Here is an 18,541-nt window from a genome sequence, read left to right as displayed (position 1 = left end):
TTTCCAGAGCACTGAAGAGGTTCAGGATGCTCCTCTTCAAATGAAGCTCAGGACTCACATGAGTGAAGATGGAGGAGTTTAAATGCTCTTGCTTTCCATCACTGACTCTGATTGCTGGACCATACTAGCTGGGGCACATAGCCTGCTGTTCTGTAGTTTGTCCATATGTAAAACTGAATTAACTTAAATCTCATGTCCCAAAGGTGGACATGGAGATGTGTGGGTGGAAGAAGCTGGTTGGTGACTGTGTAGTATCTGTGAATGGCAGTTTAAGTATCATGCTGCTCAAGTTTACTTAATTCACTTTCTAACCTAAATGTTGTTACAGTCATGTTTGTTCTAAGACTTATTAGTGCACTGATAAAACAATCTCTGGAATTCCACCTTTGACAACTGTACTTATTCCAACAGCTTAGGAAGCTTTTCAGGAATGGATTAATTTTATTGCAACATTCAGTTTTCAGATTAATTGCTGCTGTGGCTGGAGCAGGGATCTCCACTTGAGAGAGACGACATTTTAAAAGCAAGAAGGAACAAAGTGATGTTGTTAGCCCTCACCTACTCCAAACAGATCTGTTTCTGCATGCTAGCTCCATCATTTCTGATGTGAAGCATTAGGCCCTCATGCAGATGCTGTTCAGCCATGCTGGGTTGCAGTGGACAGATGGGCTTGTGTTGAGAAGGGCTTGTGCTGACTGCAGAGGCTCTTCAGCCTGAAGCGCTTGCAGATCCGAAGCAGTGGAACCTGCAAGTCTCATGTATTTGAAGGCTGAAGAGAAGGAAGAGCTTTTATCCTTTCATGCCTGTAAAATCCAGAGTGTAGGAAACGCTGTCAGTGATATTCTCTCTTCATTGCAAAACGCTTTGAATTGGTGCATTTCCCCAAGGCTTTCTCTTCAGGCAGGGGTAAAAAGGCTTTATCTGCAGATGTTGTTTTCAGAATCCATCTAGCATGAGGGTATTATCTGTTAAAGCATCTTTGGGCATCAGACATCTTTCCCTTTAGTTAGAAACATGACAGAAAGATCGTTTGATATGGGAGTGGATACTTAACAAACTCCTAATCTTGGTTTTGTCTTCTTGGAGTACATCCACAGTTTAAAATGAGTCCATATCTGTTCCAGCATCATCCTGTTGCTGCCTGCAGAATACCAGCACTTTAACTAACAAACTTGGTAGCTGTTTAAACTCCATGAAACTAGAATGCTCTGGGCTTTCTGGATTGTACTTGGAGGTGTCTGAGACATGGAACCTGGTGGGATTTAGGTCTGAGCTACTTGTACAGGTAACATGCAAACAGTCCAATACAGGACAGGCAGTGGGTTTCAGGCAGCATGGATTTTGTAAGCACCTACACACAGATCACAGTCAGATCATTATGTTGATCTAAACCATTTTGTAATCCTCTACAATCTGGGTTTAGAGACTGTTATTAGTGTCACAAATAAAAGCTTGTGACTTCTTTAGTTCCTGGGATGAAAGACGATGTGGACTTTCAGAGAATTCCATGTTAACATTAAAGCAACATAACCGTGAGGGAGTCTGGGGGATGTCGGAGTTCTGAACTGCCAAGATTGTAAGAGGGGAGTTGATTAATGTTTATTTCATATTTGATCATGTAGTGAAGAAGTTGAGTTAAACCAGAAGAACAAGGCATAAAAGAGCCTTTTAATCATAGAATGCCAGGTTGGAAGGGACCCCAAGGACATCTGGTCTAACCTTTCCGGGTGACAGTATGGTTTAGATGAGATGGCACAGCATCCTGTCGAGCTGAGTCCTTTGGAAGGCTTTCTCAGTAATTTGAGGCTTTAAAGATGGCTATGAGGAAATACGTTTTATTTGTTAGGCTTTTTAAAACATCATATAGGAAGGAAACCCCTTTTTGTCCAGTTAAGTCGCAGATTTAGAGATAGGAGTGGACAGAAAGGTACTTAAGAGTTCTCTTTTGTTTCAAACTGGTTTTAAGCTCATGAGGAGCCTCAGAATGGTAGGGAAGGCACAGCAGAAAGTGATTACAGCTATTGTTAGTGTTCCTGTTTGTGTTAACTGGCCTGGTAACTGATATCTGCCCGTTGCAGGCAACCGGCAGCTGCCAGCCTCCATCACTGAGCGCAGCAGCAGGAGCGAGTGTGAGGAGGACAGCAGCAGGCATCTCTCTGATGGATGCGGCTCGGTTTGGCCTGGCCTCAGCAGGGTGATTGAGTGTTGCCTCTGCCCGGCATCCTGGTGCTAATCTGCTGCTGTCGGGTTTCTGCCTGCAGTTACCTGAAGGAGTTCCGCACGGAGCAGTGCCCTCTGTTCGTGCAGCACAAGTGCACCCAGCACCGGCCCTACACCTGCTTCCACTGGCACTTTGTCAACCAGCGGCGGCGCAGATCCATCCGCCGCCGGGACGGGACCTTTAACTACAGCCCTGACATTTACTGTACCAAGTATGATGAGACCACAGGAATCTGCCCAGAAGGAGATGAGTAAGTAAAGGCTGCACCCTGCTTTTCAGGCATTAGGCTCTTGGGATCAGTCCAGGTGATGATTCCAGCCAGTTCTTGTAGAGATGAGGCAAGGCAGCAGCAAAGCAGCTTTGTAATGCATGTAATATGAGAACAGATGTAAAATCTGTAATAGCAAGCAGTGTGCTCCAGGCCTGCTGCAGAGAGGTGGCTTAGATGAAAATTCAGCACTTGCATCACTTACTGTCCTCATGTGCCTTGGCATCTTCAGCACAGCTGAGGTGGGAAAACAGCTTTCTGATGAATGAGCTCGGGAGGGCTCTGTTCTCTTAAGTTTCTGACTGTCAAATAACAGCTCTTGCTCACTAACAGGGTAGCTTAGTCGTTCAGACTGAAGAAGCAGGAGGAACTTTGTACTCTAGTCTGCCCTCTGAATTATCTATCCCCACCTAATTGTTACTCACCAGTTCATTTTGTCTTCCTGAACTTCCAAGAAGCCAGTAGGGAAATGACAGGTGCTCAAAATGAGGCAACACAAGGAAGGGTTTGAATTACTAGGTCTTTTCTCACTGTGACTGCAGTTTAACTGGAGCAGGGATGTTTCTGCTGTGCATGTGACAGACTTCAGCATCTGCAGGGTTAACCCTGTAATAAAAACTTGAGGCACATAACAGATATGTAAGAATAAATAATGTAGCCAAACTGTGGTCAAATGTAGGGAGTGTTTCTTACAGAGATGCTATAGAAAGATGGAATTTCTGTTCCCTTTCATGGTGCCAGTATAAACACACAGAAAAGTGCTGTTTATTGGGAAGACAATATTTTATTTTTCCTAACCCAATTAAGTTATAATCTTATGACCACAGCAGAATGGAATAATTCCCCCAGCCCCAAGCCTCAGTTTCAGTACTTTCTTTCTTGTTAGAAGAGAACTGGAAGGGAATATCCAAATAGGATATTTGGAGAGTTTGGTTTCTGGATGACTGATTTGTATCTGGCTCAAACTCAGTGAATACAAACTGTTGCTGTCTCAGAACTGTGCAGATTTCTTTTTTTTTCAGCTTGATGCTGCAATATCTAAACTTAACCTATTCCATTCTGTGCTTTTATTATTTATTTACAGCATAGATTGTTCTTTTTCTGCTTAAGCTGGGAATTAAAATTAAGTGAAAGTGGTAATTCGTTCCCATCCCATACTCTGCAGAAAGGATACACCTGGATGTAGATAGAGTTGCAGCCTTGTGGGAGTACAGCAGCAGGAAACAGCAACAGCACAAAGTCTAGATGGGCTGTAAGAAGAGGGTGTGAGCCATGTGATGGCCCTTCAGTCATGGCTAGCACAGCTGAAAACCTTGACAATGTCCTTGCTTGTTCCTAGATCCCTGCAGGTCGCTAGACTAGACTAATATGCCCCCAAGTGCACATTTCTTGAACACCTCCAGGGATGGTGACACCACTGTCCTGGACAGCCTGTTCCAGTGCCTGACCACTGTTTTTAGTAAAGAAATTTTTCCTAATAGCCAACCTAAATCTTCCCTGGTGCAATTTCAGGCCATTTTATTTTGTCCTACCACCTTATACTAGGAAGAAGAGACCAACCCCCACCTCATCACAACCTCCCTTCAGGTAGTTGCATAGCAACTCCAGTTGTCTTTTTGAGGGGGAAACTATTCTAGGCTGTATAGTGACAAGTTTAGGGGTTCTCTGTAGTATTGGAAGACACAGCCTAAGAGAAGGGGCAGAGCTAGCAAGGGTGTTGTCAGATGCAACATCCTTGCATCAGCAGTATGTCTTCTATGTGAAGAGTCCATCACCTCTGTGACTAAACTTGGCCTGTTCTTCCCTTCCTGTACCTCAGATGTCCCTTCTTGCATAGAACTACTGGAGACACAGAGAGGAGGTATCACTTACGCTATTACAAAACTGGAATCTGCATTCATGAGACAGACTCCAAGGGGAACTGCACCAAGAATGGAGTCCACTGCGCCTTTGCTCACGGGCCCCATGACCTACGCTCCCCAGTGTATGACATCAGGTTAGTAGAGGAAAAAGGCAGTTTCTGTACCCAAATGAAAAGTCAGATGAGTGTAGAACAATGCTACTTCAGTGTGGAATGCTTAAGTGTTGGAGTTATGGTGATCCATCCCTTCCTACAAATTCTGCAGGGAGGATGCTCAACAAAACAGGGGAGGAGAACACACTTTAGTTTTGCTGTGGTTTGGAGTCTGATGGGGGAGTCAAAACAATGCATCTGGAACATGTATTGAAGTTACTGTTTTACTAAAGATATTCTGACAGAAAGTGAATGAGCAAGGTGTTACCAGTCTCCATATATCAGTTTTGATGTACATTTATCTGTCTCCATCTGCTCAGTCTGTGTGTTCATTTTAACTCTGTCCACAAAGGGAGCTTCAGGCAATGGAGGCTTTGCAGAATGGTCAGACCACATCAGAAGGTGGCATAGAGGGTCAGTCTGCAGTTGCTGCCAGCCATGCTATGATAGAGAAAATACTCAGTGAAGAGCCGAGGTGGCAAGGTGAGCATCACTTTGGGTCTGTGGGGCTGGAAAGGCCTAGTGTTTGTGGAGCACCTGCTCCTGTCAATTTGTGTGTAATAAATGTAAATCCAGGTCCTCTCCTGCTAATTGGCTGCTTCTTCTACAGACACAACATACGTGTTGGGGAATTACAAGACAGAGCAATGTAAGAAGCCCCCTCGGCTCTGTCGCCAGGGTTATGCCTGTCCTTACTACCACAATAGCAAAGACCGAAGAAGAAGCCCAAGAAAACACAAATACAGGTACTGTGGTCCTGAATGTTCTCCTTCCTAGCTGAGAGGTGAGGTGTTGTAGAAGTCTGCAATGACAGATGTAGGATTTGGTCCACTACTCTGTCCCAGATGTGACAGAGTGTTATTTCTGCCTAGGAGACAGGATAATAAAACTACACAAGGTGTTCTGCTGTGCGTAGGAGGCAGTACCTGTAACAAATGACTGTTGCTAAATCATGCTACAGCTCTGGTTTTATAGCAAATAAAACCTGTGCCTGGCTTCTCCTCACCATATAAATTCCAGCTTTAGAAAGCCATGTAGGAAAGAGCAAACAAAAGAAAGTTTTAATCCCTCTCTAGAAGCAAACTCTCAGAGCAGTGTTTTCGTGGTAAAGGATTCGGAATCATCAAGCTGCTCGTTGTGTGTGCCTGGTAATGGGGATCATGAAGCACGGGCTGGCCAGTGCTGTTGCTGGGCATGGATTCCTAGCCAGCTGCTGAAGCCTCTGCTTCTGAGGCTTCAGGGTGTTCTCCTCCCTCAGCTGTCTCTGGATTTTCCAGCATGCTGTGTCTCCCTGCACACGTCTCATCCAAATGATAGGCCCTCATTTCCTCCAACACAACAGAGCTTTTGTTGAGGGCTCAGTAGGGCTTTTCCTTAGTTCTTTTTTGAAAAGCCTAAGAGCAAACCTGAAAAGCAGGAGAATGCATACCATGAATGTTATTGCTTCCCTACCCCCAAAGAAATTTCTGAATCAGCACAGAAATCAGCTATTAAAAATACCAATTAAGTAAATAAAATTCAGATTAACTTTCATCATAGCACTTTCAGGAGAAACAAACACTTAACCAGTCCTTAGGCAGCAGCTGTGTGCTTTCTGCCCCTGCCTGGGCCCTTTGGGAAGGGAAGAGATGAAAGCTGCTCTTCTGCCCTGCTCTCCGCTCACTTTGCTTTCCCCACCCCCAGCTGATGTGGCTGCCTTTCACGCAGGCATCTGCTGCTGCTATCTGCTTCCCTCTGCTGTTGTTTAAGAGAATGGTTAAGAGCATAAAGCAGGGGAAGTAGGTCACGGCAAAAATTCAGACCCGGGAAAAGGAGCTGTTCCTGGCAGGGAGGAGGAAAGGGGACTTGCCTTTTTCCCCAGTGACCTGACTCAGCCTTTTTTCCACATGGCCACACTATAACCCTGGAAACACACTACTGTAAGGGTATTATGTGTTTTAGGATTAGCCAATTAACTTATTAGCTTTCTATGAACGTAGAGTTCCAAAACAGAAACCAGACCCAGCCTCTCTGACACTAATCACATCAGCTGCTAATATTGTTGAGTTATGTTGGTTCAGCTTGCATTGGGTTTCGGGTGGAGAGCTAAACCAGGCTTCTTGGTGTTGGGAAACTGGAAGAGGGAGGAGAAGATGCAATAGCAGCTGGGTGGGGGCTGGGGAAGCAGCAGCCAGCCAAACAGATTGTGCAGCTGAGGGTGGGCAGCCAAACCTGCCTCCCAGCTGTGGAAGCTAAGCTCAAAGCACATTTGTGTGTCTGATGCATACTCCTGCTGCCTTATTTACACAGATCTTCGCCATGTCCCAGTGTGAAACACGGAGACGAGTGGGGAGATCCCAGTAAGTGTGAAAATGGAGACTCATGCCAGTACTGCCACACTCGCACAGAACAGCAGTTCCATCCAGAGGTACAGTAACCTGCTCACTCTGATTGGTAGCTGACTAGAAGAGCAAAAGCATTCCAGTCTTGTGAAGAAAATTAGTGTGCTAACTGGAAGAGTGCGTGGGCTGCTGGCTGTGTGGTCCTGGGATACGGAGGAACTGCATGTTGGAAGTAGGCTGAAATTCAGCTGCCTTTGTTAGGTGGGCCACGTGGGAGGAGGGAAGAAAAGTAGGAGGAAAACTCAAGAGTAGTTTTCATGTGTGGGAATCCTTTTGAAAGCCTGATGTGGGTTTGGAGGTGAGCAAACAGCATCTGTGTCCTTGAGATAAAAATTTGGGTTGATGATCACACTAAACTATAGATACTCTGGAACTGGTGCTGAAAACCACCGAGCTCTTAGTTGTGAGCGTGCCTAGAGCATGTCAGTATCCTCACAGAAAGTGTAATTAAGACTTTGTCCCAGTCTGCTTCATGTTACAGTGCTGAAAAGCTTTGCTGGGCCTGTATCTGCAAAGTAACCATTGTCACCGCCTGTCAAACTGGGGGGAAGGGGAATAATCCATTTCCTACAGTCACTGTCAACGGTTTGTTATTTTCCTTGCAAACGTGGCTGTAGCTTTCTGTGCTCTCACCTGTCAGCTCTTTTCCTACCTTGTACCATTTGTAATATCCATGGAGCTTCCAGTGAGACTGAGAGACTTCATGGCAAATGGTGAGCTCTGGGTGAGCTGAGGTGTGATGGCTTGATCCTCGGGTGAGCTCTAGCTGTGATGGGTGTATTTTGGTGTTTCCATAACTACAGTGGGTTTTCCTTTCTTTGAAAGAAAGCGCTGAAATAGTCACCCTGAACTCTGCTGGCCTCTGTGCCTTGTATCTGTGTTCCTGTCTTGCTGTTGAGTCTCTTTGTGGTACTTTTGTACCTGGGCTGCTGGTCATTGTTTTTTCCTGTTCATGTCTTGTTTTGTTTTTGTTTTTTATTTTATTTTTCATCTTTAGATCTACAAATCCACCAAATGCAATGATATGCAGCAGTCTGGCAGCTGTCCCCGAGGACCCTTCTGTGCCTTTGCACATGTAGAACGTACGTGGGCTGCTTCTTTTGTCTTTCATGGATATTGGACCTCTGGAGACCTTCTGGCCAAAATAGCTTAAAATATGGCATTTGCTAAACTGGAGCTTCTGTGAAGCCTTTTTCAAACCAAAGTATTGACTTTTTGATAATTCCTATCAAACCATGCTAGCGTGGCAGATGTTGGGCAGAGCTGAAGGCAGTAGGTAGTCTGTAGATCTCAGCCCTCGACTCTTGAAGTATCTCCCTTGTTCCCTCTCACTTGCTTAGTTCTCTATGTCGCTTTAGGAGGATGGACATTGACAAAGCTGCTGCTGAGCTGTACCTAGCTAAGTTGCAAACCATTGCAGTTGAAGGATAAAATTGCTAACTCTAGATAATGTATTGCTCCATTTAAAAAAAATCAGTACTATTTATGAAGTTTTGTTTCAAGTCTAAATCTTGAAGTCAGGTTGGAGAAGTAGAAATATGCAGCTTTTTTGTCTGCTTTTCCTCAAATCCTCTTTTCTGAATAGCTTCCTGATTATAGGGCATTAGTTCAATCCTCAGCTTCAGCATCTGTAAGCTAGTGTTGCTGTTTCAGTTGGAGTTCTACATTCAGGTTAGTTCCTACTCAGTTTCTACACTTCAGTCTCGCTGTTTAATTTGCAGTCATTAGAGCAGGTTACTCAGAAGTCAATAGATTGGCTCTGGTACCTACTCACTACACAGCCTTGAGCAAATCTCTTTGTTATTTGATTATCCTTTGTAAATGGTGGAATTAGTAATTGCTGCCTTTGTCATGAAATGGTGAGAGTAAATTCCCTGCAGGTTATGCAGTTTCTTTCCTAGAAGCCCTGTCACAAGCAGTAATTATAGCTAGAGCTGTGGGCTGTGATGACCCAAAACACAGCAGTGCAACTACACAAGATGATCCAGCAAGCTTAAGAGAGAATGAACTCTTGATAAAGCAACAGTGTTTAGCAATCTCCCCTGTCTCTAACACAGGGGGTTTTGTTCAGGAGGTGCCTCACTCCTAACAAGATTATTGCACTTGATGCTTTACTGCTTTAAAGCCGGAGTAATATTCAATGGCATTAGGTCATTCCATCCTGGATATTTCTTGTGCTGTTGTATGGAACTGTATCTCTTAGCCCTTTCTTAGTGAGGTGAACACTGAGGGCCTAATTCAATTAAAATAACAGGAACCTGTTTATTACATTTGCTCTTAGCATGAGTTTTGCTGATTGGTAGCAAGAAACACGTTGAAAATGGTGTGTTAAAAGATATTGTCATACCAGAATAGTATCAGTTAGATGGGTTTTATAAAGATACTGAGGTGTGTGTAAATGCTACAAGGCTACAGCATCTCCACTTGACCTTCGAAGACACATTTTTTTTTTTGGTGTATGCCATTCCAGGTCTTTTTGGTTATGGTTTGTAATGAGCACAGATGGGAACTTATCTCCCTCAGCTAATTCTAATGCACCCACCAACTTTCTGCCTAGCAGTGAAGGAAGCTCTGCTTAGTTCAAGACAGCTGAATGAGTAACACACACAATTCATGCAGGAGGATAATTTTGGAACAGCATTAATGGGCTAAAAGAGCAGCACAGTGTACAAGTGATGACAAGGAATAATGTAAGGAATATTAGATAAGTAGTAGCCATTTGTCAAATGAGGTTTCTCTTTGCTTCTATGCTTTTAAGGAGGTGCTTGCGTGAATGTTTCTTCTCTCAAGAATATCAAAGTGTTCTTGTTCCCAACTGTCTTGTGCTTCACTGCAGTTGTGCAGCTTGAGTAATGTTCCATGTGCTTTGATTTCTTGCAGAGCCTGCACTCAGTGAAGACTTGCAGCAATCCTCGGCTGTGTCTAGCCCCACACAGACAGGCCCTGTGATGTACATGCCGTCAGCAGCTGGTGATTCTGTTCCAGTCAGCCCCTCCAGTCCACATGCCCCAGACCTTAGCAATGTATGTAGCACTGGGGGAGCATTGTCCATGCTGTAGAAATCTGAGTTCCTCCAAGTCACTTCTTTCTCCCAAAGAACCCAAGTATCCAAAAGCCCAAGGGAAACAACATTTTCTTTTTTTACATCTCAGCTCCATGCTTTTTAGAGGGGTCTGTTTGTTTGGAACATAAAATTTGGTGGCTTTAGTTTTGTCCTTTCACCTATAAAATGTGGAAGCTTTCCTTTCTGTGCAGCATTTATAGAGGTCCTTTCAGGAAAGTGGAATATATCCGCACATGAATTCCAACTCCTTCCTGTCTGGAGGTACATATTGGGCTTGATTTCCAAGTACTCTAATTAAAGGCTGTGAGCCAGTAACATCTAAAGTACATAACTACAATGGGGTTTGTTTACATATGTAATCTCAGAGGCTTAGGCTGTGCATATTGTGTGTCGCATTATAGGATATCCTTGATTCCCTCCCACTCATGGAGACAGCTAAACTCTGGAATGTATTTAAGTAATGCCTCAGACTGTTGGTAGTAGTTTAGTTTAGTTATACATGCAGGAAGGGAGATCTTTAAATGCTGAACAGATACAGATGGATAAGAAGCTTGTGGAATGCAAGGCTTCATTTTTTTCTGAGAGCCTTTTTTTTGTTGTTTCTAAAGTCCTTCCTGTTTGCACTGCTGTTGATAAGGTGTGTAACCTTTTCAGATGGCTGATCAAGGTTTTGAGAAGGTAAAATGACATTAGCTTAGCTCATTTGAAACTGATCAGAATGAGGTGAACTCGCCTAGGACCTCAGTTTTATCTTTTTCCCTCTCTTTGAGAAGAGAAGCTGCTAGTTTGATTTTATTAGCGTCAAAGCCAAGCTACTAGTTTCACAGCTCTCCTGAATTTGGTTGCAGCTAGAATTCCAAACAGGTCTTGAAAAGTCTGGAAGCAATATTTTGTCTCACTAAATAACACTGTGGAAAGCAGTAAAACCCAAAACCCTTTCATCTTGTGAATGTGTCATCTAAATTCTCTGAAAGCTGTAGTGAAATTGAAGATACCTTCCACTTAACAGACCTTTTAGGTCTGTTCCATATCAAGCTCTTAGTCTCTTAAACAATCTTTCCTAATCCTTGGATGTATGCCAAATGGCAACACATGTCTTTCTGTGACTTCATCACTCCACAGGGCATCTGCATGTAGCTTGCAAACAAATATGGCTTTGCTGGTGATCATTTTACATCATGAATTAATCAGAGAAGAAAGGTCCCTCTAGCAGCCAGCCTCACGTGGCCTGTTCTGTTTTGTATTTGTACTGTAGGTGTGGAATAAATCAGGAACTCTGCCAACTAGCCCCACCTCCACCACAGTGAGTAGTCTCTTTGCAACTGTAGGGAAGCGTGGACAGCAGAATGCTTGTATAAAAATAAACCCAAAACACTGTAGGATGCTGCTTCTTTTCTGATTCCAGCCCAGATTGTGCCACATTTGAATCTGTGGTACCAGTGAGCTGTCTAAATGATGTCTGAAGCACAGTTGTGCTTGCCAATGGGGCAAGATCATTTCTTGTCCCAGAGAAGTGGGATATCTGCATTGGTCCAGGTCAGCCCTTTCTCTAAAACTCATCATAATCTCCTTTGCTGCTGTCTGTGGCTTCATCTACAGTGCAAAACTAGCCTTGTTGCATGTGATTGTAATCCCTGGTATTAGTCCAAAGAATGGAACTGTTGGAAATCCTTGTTTTTTTTAATGCAGCTGTTGATACTTGGCTTGTACCTGCATTAAAATGTTCAGATTTCCAACTGGAAAACAAAACATACAGTACTGCACATAGCTCAGATATGCTTGGTTGTTCTGCCTGCCAGAGCACCTTCCCAGGTTTCACAGTACTGCTCAGAGTGCAGATAGGATCCAGTGTAGCCTAAGGAAAGCAAAGAGAGCTTTAGTCAGATTTGGAGACTTGATCAGTCGCATCTAAGGCCTCAAGAAGACTGAATATCACTAGAGCTGTAGGTTGTGTTTTATAAGGCTACATTCCAGTACAAAGTGAGGACAGTAAAACCATAATGGTGGGACTGTATAAATCCAGTATCTAGTGGAGGTTTTTCTTGGTTCCTGACAACTGTTTCCTGGAAGCTTGTGTGCTTGTGTTGACTCCCAGTACACCGATGCACAAACAGTGAAGTGAATGAGCTCTTCCCGGGGATGCCTCTCTTCTTGAGTCGTTGCTACTGGCCAGCTGTACTCTCCTGACACTTCTTCCTTCTATTAGATTCTTTGTAGGAACAGCAGTCTCGGAAGCCCATCTAATATATGTGGGTCTCCTCCTGGTGCCATTGGAAAGCCACACAGCTTGGAGACCATTGGTTTTCCTCCAGACTCAGTAACAGCAGCCGGCAGCTACAAGAAAGCACCGGGGTTTGAGCGAGAAGATCAGGTGGGGGCCGAGTATTTGAAGAGTTTCAAATGCCAGGTTAGTAGGGCATACTGTTTGGAAGAGTTGGGGGGAAGAGGAGGAATGAGGAATTGCCCAGTGTAGCCTGAATGGTGTATCTATTTTTCAAGGATCAAAAATGAGAAAGCATGGTTCTCAGCAGCTGTTCTCAGTCTCTGCTGTTGGTTTCAACGTCCGAGTCTCTTCCATCTTGCATCAGTTCTTGTCTGCCTGGCTGCCATCACGCTCAGCTTGTGGAAGTTGAGCTGCTGCTTGTTTTCCTAATCTCTCACAACTTCTGTCCTGTGTTGACCCTGAGTAGCTTCCCACATATCCCTTCTTGCTCTTTCTTTTTCCTTACTAGGGTCCTTGCCGAGAGTTGCTGTCTCTTCTGCTGTGTTGTCTCATGGAACCTCATCCTTCCTTCTCTGTTCTCACTCCAAGCTCTTACCTTGATCTCCATGACTTGGTTTGCCTTCTAATTCCACCATTCATTTCTCCAGTGTATTAAATATGTCCTGTTTAGTTGTCTCTCACTTCTCTGGCTGTATCATTCTGATCCTTGACTCGCTCCTGTGGCTTTTGTGTTAAATTTGAATTCCTCATTCTCATTTGAGGAACCTTTGACAATCTTACCCAACCCATATCTTCTATGACATTCTCTCTTTTCCCTCTTTGATATCCCAGTCTTGTCTTGCTGCTTCCTCAGTCTTCTCCTTCTTGGTGTCATGCCTTGTTCAGACTCCCTAAACCTCAAACAGTCTCTTCCATCTCTTCTGCCACACACGAGCTTTTCCACAGTCATCAACTTCTTTTGAATTTCCTGTCTTGATGTTACAATTAACAGTTTCCCTGCCAATCCCTTCCAAGTCAGCTGAACCCAAACCCAGTTTTTATTTCTTCCTGGGTTTGTAAATGCAATGGAAGGGGAAGAAAGAGCGAGTTTCATGAAGAGGTGTCTGCAAAAATATTTTCTGTAAATTCTTTTTTTCCCTTGAGTATAGAAAGGAATAAAAATATCTGATCTCTGTTGCTTGAAAACAGTGATGACAGGAAGTGCTGCCTTCAACCTGGCTACATTTAAACTCTTGTCTGTAATATTAAAGAAGGTATCTTAATAATCTTGCACTGCTGTGAAGGAACAGGGAAAACAGCCTGTCCAGACAAGATCTTGCATAAAGCAGTTGGATTTAGAAGCAGATTCTGTGGGCTTTGTTTGTTTTATTTTTGCAGCTTTAGGAAAATGTGACCAAACCTTGCAGTAGGATCAGTCTTGAAGAACTGTTTTCAGTCTCATTAAAATGATGTAGCTACAAATAGAGGTTAAGCTGCATGCACGCATGCTTCCTTATAAATGCTTCCATTGTCTTGCCTAACGTGGATGTGGCTTAGGAAACTGCAAATTGATGCAACACATCTTTGGGGGGTAAAGAGCAGACCATGCTGTGATCCTGGCACTTCTCGTGGGCACAGCAGCTTGTAGCAGTTGTTTAGAAACAAAAGCAGAAACATGTGCCCCTTCTCTGTTGCCTCTGCTGCAAAGGAGGAGTGAACCCAAAGGCAAAGGACTGAGAGAACCCCTATTTCCTGCCAGCAGAGGCAGAGTGCCAGGGAGGCCCTGCTTTGGAGAGAATGGCAGCAAGCCTAAGCCAAGGAGAAAGGGGATGGAGCATGAATAGGACTTTTAAAAGGAGAGCCAGATGACAAGCATTTATGTCTCAAGTCTAGGCTGTGCTACAAAAATACTGTATTCAGGTAGCTTCTTACTCATGTGGCTTTGATTAAGCAAAACCCTGTGTTAAATGACTGGAATAAGCAGCTATTAAGATATAGACAGAAATAATCACAGTTGCCTTATGCTAGGCTTCTGCAGACAAAATTAGGTGTCTCCTAAGTGTCCTGATTTTAATTTTCTTTCAGTCTGTAGTTACTTTTAAACTTTTCCTGTAATTCCCTTTTGGCTGCAGTGGGCACCAGAGATTTTCATATACCCTGTACATTAGACCAATAATTAGATAGGCAAGTAACTTTCTTCACTTACATTTGAAAACTTAAGAGACATCTCTGGCTCAGCTCTGCAATGAGCTTCTCGTTTTTCCTCTGAAGTTTTAGTGCAAATAGTTTCTATCTTGCTAGAACAGAAAATGCACCTTCTGTGTTAATAGATTCCACAGAGTTTGTGGTAAGGCTGAGCCAGCAGTTAAAACTAAAAATACTTTTCCTGAGTCCCAAAAGACTTAGCAAGCTGAAAAAAAAATGGCTGCACTGGAAAGGCTTGAATGCCATGACCAGGAGGTGTTCCCTGAGTCCTGACACACAGTACAGTAAGTTTGTTCCATACTGGTTAGAAAAAAATTGGTTTCACTCCTAATTTATGTCTCTTGTTTTCTGCCCTGGCTGCAACAGAGTGAGCTGGAGGGATTCAGGCTGCCCTGTTATTTTTCTGTCTAGATGTTTGCCCTTTTTCGTGGTATTCAGAGTGAAAGGAGCCTGGCCTAATGGTGACAGCCAGTGTGCTCCATTTTTCACTGGTATTACAGGAATTCCAGGCAGTGGGAATTGGGACTGGCTTAGAAATGCATCCACTTTTTCTATTCCTTGAAGGAAAGAATAAAACCAAAACCAGCCCCTTCCAGTAAGACTTAACTGCTCTAGAGTCAGCTAGCTCCGTTGGCAGGAAGCCTCTCTGCAGGGGGAGCATGGCTGGGTCTGTGCCTTCTCTTCAGCTGCTGACGTCTGTTGATAGCACATCTTGTGTTCAGCTGAGTGTCAGGCAGGACAGAGATGTGTGAGGAAGGCAGCAGTGTTATCAGACACACACAGCTGCAGGAACCTAAGGTGGCTGTTGCACACAAAAGGAAACAAACCCCCTCAGTTCGGGGGTGGTTTTGCTGTGTGTAAACACGCTGTGTGCTGTTCAGGGAAGCGTGAGGGAATGATGCCCACCACAGAAGGATCTTTGCATCCGTATCCAGGCTTTGACCTAACCATCTGCCCATAGGCATACAGCTGAGCAGAGAAAATGATTTAATTAAAGGAAGCCAAGGGATGAATTCTTCTGCCGCTCTTTCGCCTATCTGGTTATGTCATCCCTCCCTAGCAATCTTTCATAAGACTCTTGAAGCCAACAAGTCAAGACCTGTCACTTCAGGTCAGCTTGGTGTCTCCTGTTCTGCTGTTGGATATCATGCCTGGATTTCCCTTGTGGAGGTGGTGACTACCTGTGTGTGCCATAAGAACCTCTGAGCCGCCTTTATGCCTGGAATATGTCTCCGATTCAGGCTGGGGATTGAAGAGTGAGCAAACAAGCAACCCAGACTCTCAGCACTTTTTTTACTCCCTCTCTGTGCCCAGAGGATGTTGTTGATCTCTCTGTGCCTTAACCGTGTTAGCTGCATGGAAAGAGCAGAGCAGGGCTTGCAGAACAGACCGTTACTGGCTGACAGGCTGACGAGTCCACTTCCTTCCCAGCTCTGGTTGTTGTAGCCCAGAATGGGCATGCTGTGAGGCAAGAGGCTTGATATCCGTTAAGGATATAGAGCTGGAAGGGCCCTTCAGCTGAATTTTTTTTTGCTAGATAGTGGAATTTTATTGTATGTTGTTCTTCATGCAGTTTTGCAATTCCAGACAGCCTTGATCTCATTTCTGTTTCATAGCTTTGAGCTCTGTGTTAAGGGATGGGGGAAAGGATTGTTTTTTTTATAACCAGTTTTGATGATTTGGCTTTTAAATATGTAAGTTCTCACTGTATTTTCTTTTGCAATGCTAGCTGAGAGCTGGCAAGGTTTGAGGGAAAACACGATCTACATACTTTATTTTCCCAAAGCTGAAAAGTGTTTACATCATTAAAAAATATCCCTCTCACCATTTCTGGCCTTTTTTAGATAGTGGCAGGGCTGAAGAGTTATTAATAGCAAGGCAAAATAATTCATGTTTAGTCTTCCTTCTTAAGAAGTCATTTGTGCTAGCAGAGAACTTAACAGCAGCATTGAAGGCAAATGCAATTTGTAACAAGGCTTTGCATAACTCTAGAGGTGATGTCTTGGAAAGTAAATTGCTTGGAGTGTTTTCAGTTTGCTTTGCTTTGCTTTCCCACTCTATGAATCCTTCTGTGCCCAGAGCAGGCTGTAAGAGAGGAGGGGACTGTGCTTCCCATGGCCTCTCCAAAGCCAGCAGCCAGCCATTTTTAATTTTGCTGCTAATTCTCCTGCTTAACTTTTTGTTTCTTTACTGCAGCAAGCAAAAATGAAGTCCCACTCACTGGAACACAGGAGCCAGGAGCAACCTTTGTTACAGCCCAAACAGGTACGGTACTGCTGGCCGGGCTCTGAACATAGCTCGGCGCTCGCAGCGCTGCAGACAAGGACATGAGAAATCTCTGTGGATCCAGACAACTCTGCAGGGAGTAAATGACAGTCCAGACACCATTAGGGACGCTCAGCTTGAGGGATTACTTTATGAAGATGGGATGGAGCTGTTATTTGCAAGTGGCTAGACCTGTGTGAATTGAGGATAGATTCAAAGGCCTGGGCCATGCGGGAGATTGTCTCCAAATGACAGAAAATTGAGCTGGGATGGATCTCTGGAGTCATCTAAGTTCAAGGATTCAGCAAAGAGAATTTAATATCAGGTTCTAAGTCATGTGCTGAACTAAGTCTGAGTGAGCGATTGTGCGACCCATCCCTGTGATTGCTTGCAACCTGTGGGTCGCAGGAGTTCATTCTGGGGCAGCCTGAAGGATGTTTGTGATACTGGGGGACGGGGGGACATGGAGCAGAGAACGGTGGGCAGAAACGAAAGGAAAGCTGTTAATCTCTCCCCCACCCCCAGCCCAGTCATAGCAGCAGCCATCTGTCAGGTTGGAAGCAGGCAGGAACAGGTTTGCTGCTGATCTTTGGCTTATTCCTGCATGTTTATAAAGGGATTCTGCTATCGAGGTGTTTTATTTCCTCCCTTTTTCCCTTTTGAAACTCTTGTTTCAGGACATACTGGGTATTCTCCCAGTGGGAAGCCCACTGACATCCAGCATCTCCTCTAGCATCACCTCCAGTCTGGCTGCAACGCCACCGAGCCCTGCTGGCACCAGCAGCATACCAGGCATGAATGCCAATGCCCTTCCCTTCTACCCAACCAGTGACACCGTTGAGTCTGTCATAGGTAACTTTGCCTTTTTTCACTCATGCTAATAGGGCTTCCTCAGACATGGATCTCCAGGTATGAGAGTTGGAGTAGCATGGGTGTTCCACTGAGCTCCAGTTTTTCGTCTCTGTCAGTGTCTGGCAGATTCCCAAGGCTGTTAAGCTTTTTTTCCTGTCACTGTGACACATCTGATGTTTTCCGCAGGTCATTACGGACGAAATTCACCCACGGGACCAACAGGAGGCCTCTGAGCCACTTACTCAAAATGTCAGATGGTGTAAAGGGCCTTAGGCTTAGGTTTGTCAAAGTGACAAAGAGGTCTTGGAGGAGGCAGGAAATCACAGGGGCGTTTTCCACAGCTCCAACCCCTTCCATTCTAAAGGACAGTTTTACAGTGAGGGCTACCACCAGGTAGATGGTAAGGACTTGCCCTTTGTAGATGTAGGACAGAGGCTGTAAGAAGGAGAACAGAAGAGTCCAAAGAGTGGAATCATTCCTCTTAGATTAGGTGCAGGATTTTTTTTGGTCACCTGTGTTTCCTTTCTTAATTTTTTAATTTTCTTTCTTTTTTTTAAATCTTAAAGTTTCTGAGGTGATCTCATTAATTGGCTAAAACCAATAATAGAAAGGAGTGGGCTTGTGTGGGATGGGATGATATTGATCATGATTAGTGATGAGGCATATTCAAATAGATGTCACAGTTGTAGGCATTTGTAAGCTTTCTCTATTTTACCCCATCTTGGAACCTCAGAGATGTTTTTTTTCAGGTGTTCCCCTCTACTGGTTTTGAGTGGCTCTTCAGCAGAGTAGGGACAAAGCACAACCCCAGACATGTCATAAGCCAGTGTTAGGGCATATTATGGACAGACTTGAAAGAGCAGTTTGGGGAAGAATTATGGGAACTGCTGTTATTTAATCAAATTTGTCTTTTCCTGTAACATTTGGAAGTACTTTGAGACAAAAAGAAATCGGATCAGGCAAAAGAAGCCCAACTGGAAAGCTACCCATGGCACTTCTGCCAAACTGCTGGAGGAGAACATTGCATAGGGCAGAGAGTAGGGCCGTGCAGACTGACAAATAGAGAGC

General features: G+C 44.2%; 1 protein-coding gene across 7 annotated transcripts in view; it reads left to right on the top strand.

Moving 5' to 3' along the window:
- The window catches only part of UNK (unk zinc finger), a 42,734-nt gene that overhangs the window by 16,767 nt on the left and 7,426 nt on the right, over positions 1-18,541 (top strand). For 4 of the 7 annotated variants that reach the window (XM_064151015.1, XM_064151010.1, XM_064151011.1 and 1 more), the window contains exons 2-12: positions 2,262-2,471; positions 4,309-4,485; positions 4,856-4,986; positions 5,114-5,249; positions 6,793-6,910; positions 7,882-7,966; positions 9,765-9,907; positions 11,204-11,251; positions 12,155-12,355; positions 16,553-16,621; positions 17,299-17,473. In XM_064151015.1, the coding sequence (XP_064007085.1) occupies positions 2,262-2,471; positions 4,309-4,485; positions 4,856-4,986; positions 5,114-5,249; positions 6,793-6,910; positions 7,882-7,966; positions 9,765-9,907; positions 11,204-11,251; positions 12,155-12,355; positions 16,553-16,621; positions 17,299-17,473 (1,493 nt within the window). The remainder of the gene's footprint in view (positions 1-2,261; positions 2,472-4,308; positions 4,486-4,855; positions 4,987-5,113; positions 5,250-6,792; positions 6,911-7,881; positions 7,967-9,764; positions 9,908-11,203; positions 11,252-12,154; positions 12,356-16,552; positions 16,622-17,298; positions 17,474-18,541) is intronic. The other 3 variants (XM_064151009.1, XM_064151012.1, XM_064151014.1) reach the window with 3 other exon arrangements.

The sequence above is a fragment of the Pogoniulus pusillus genome, chromosome 11, assembly GCF_015220805.1.
Source record: "Pogoniulus pusillus isolate bPogPus1 chromosome 11, bPogPus1.pri, whole genome shotgun sequence".
Taxonomy (NCBI): Eukaryota; Metazoa; Chordata; class Aves; order Piciformes; family Lybiidae; genus Pogoniulus; species Pogoniulus pusillus.
Note: the sequence above shows the minus strand (reverse complement) of the source record. Positions and strands in the feature narration are given on the sequence as shown.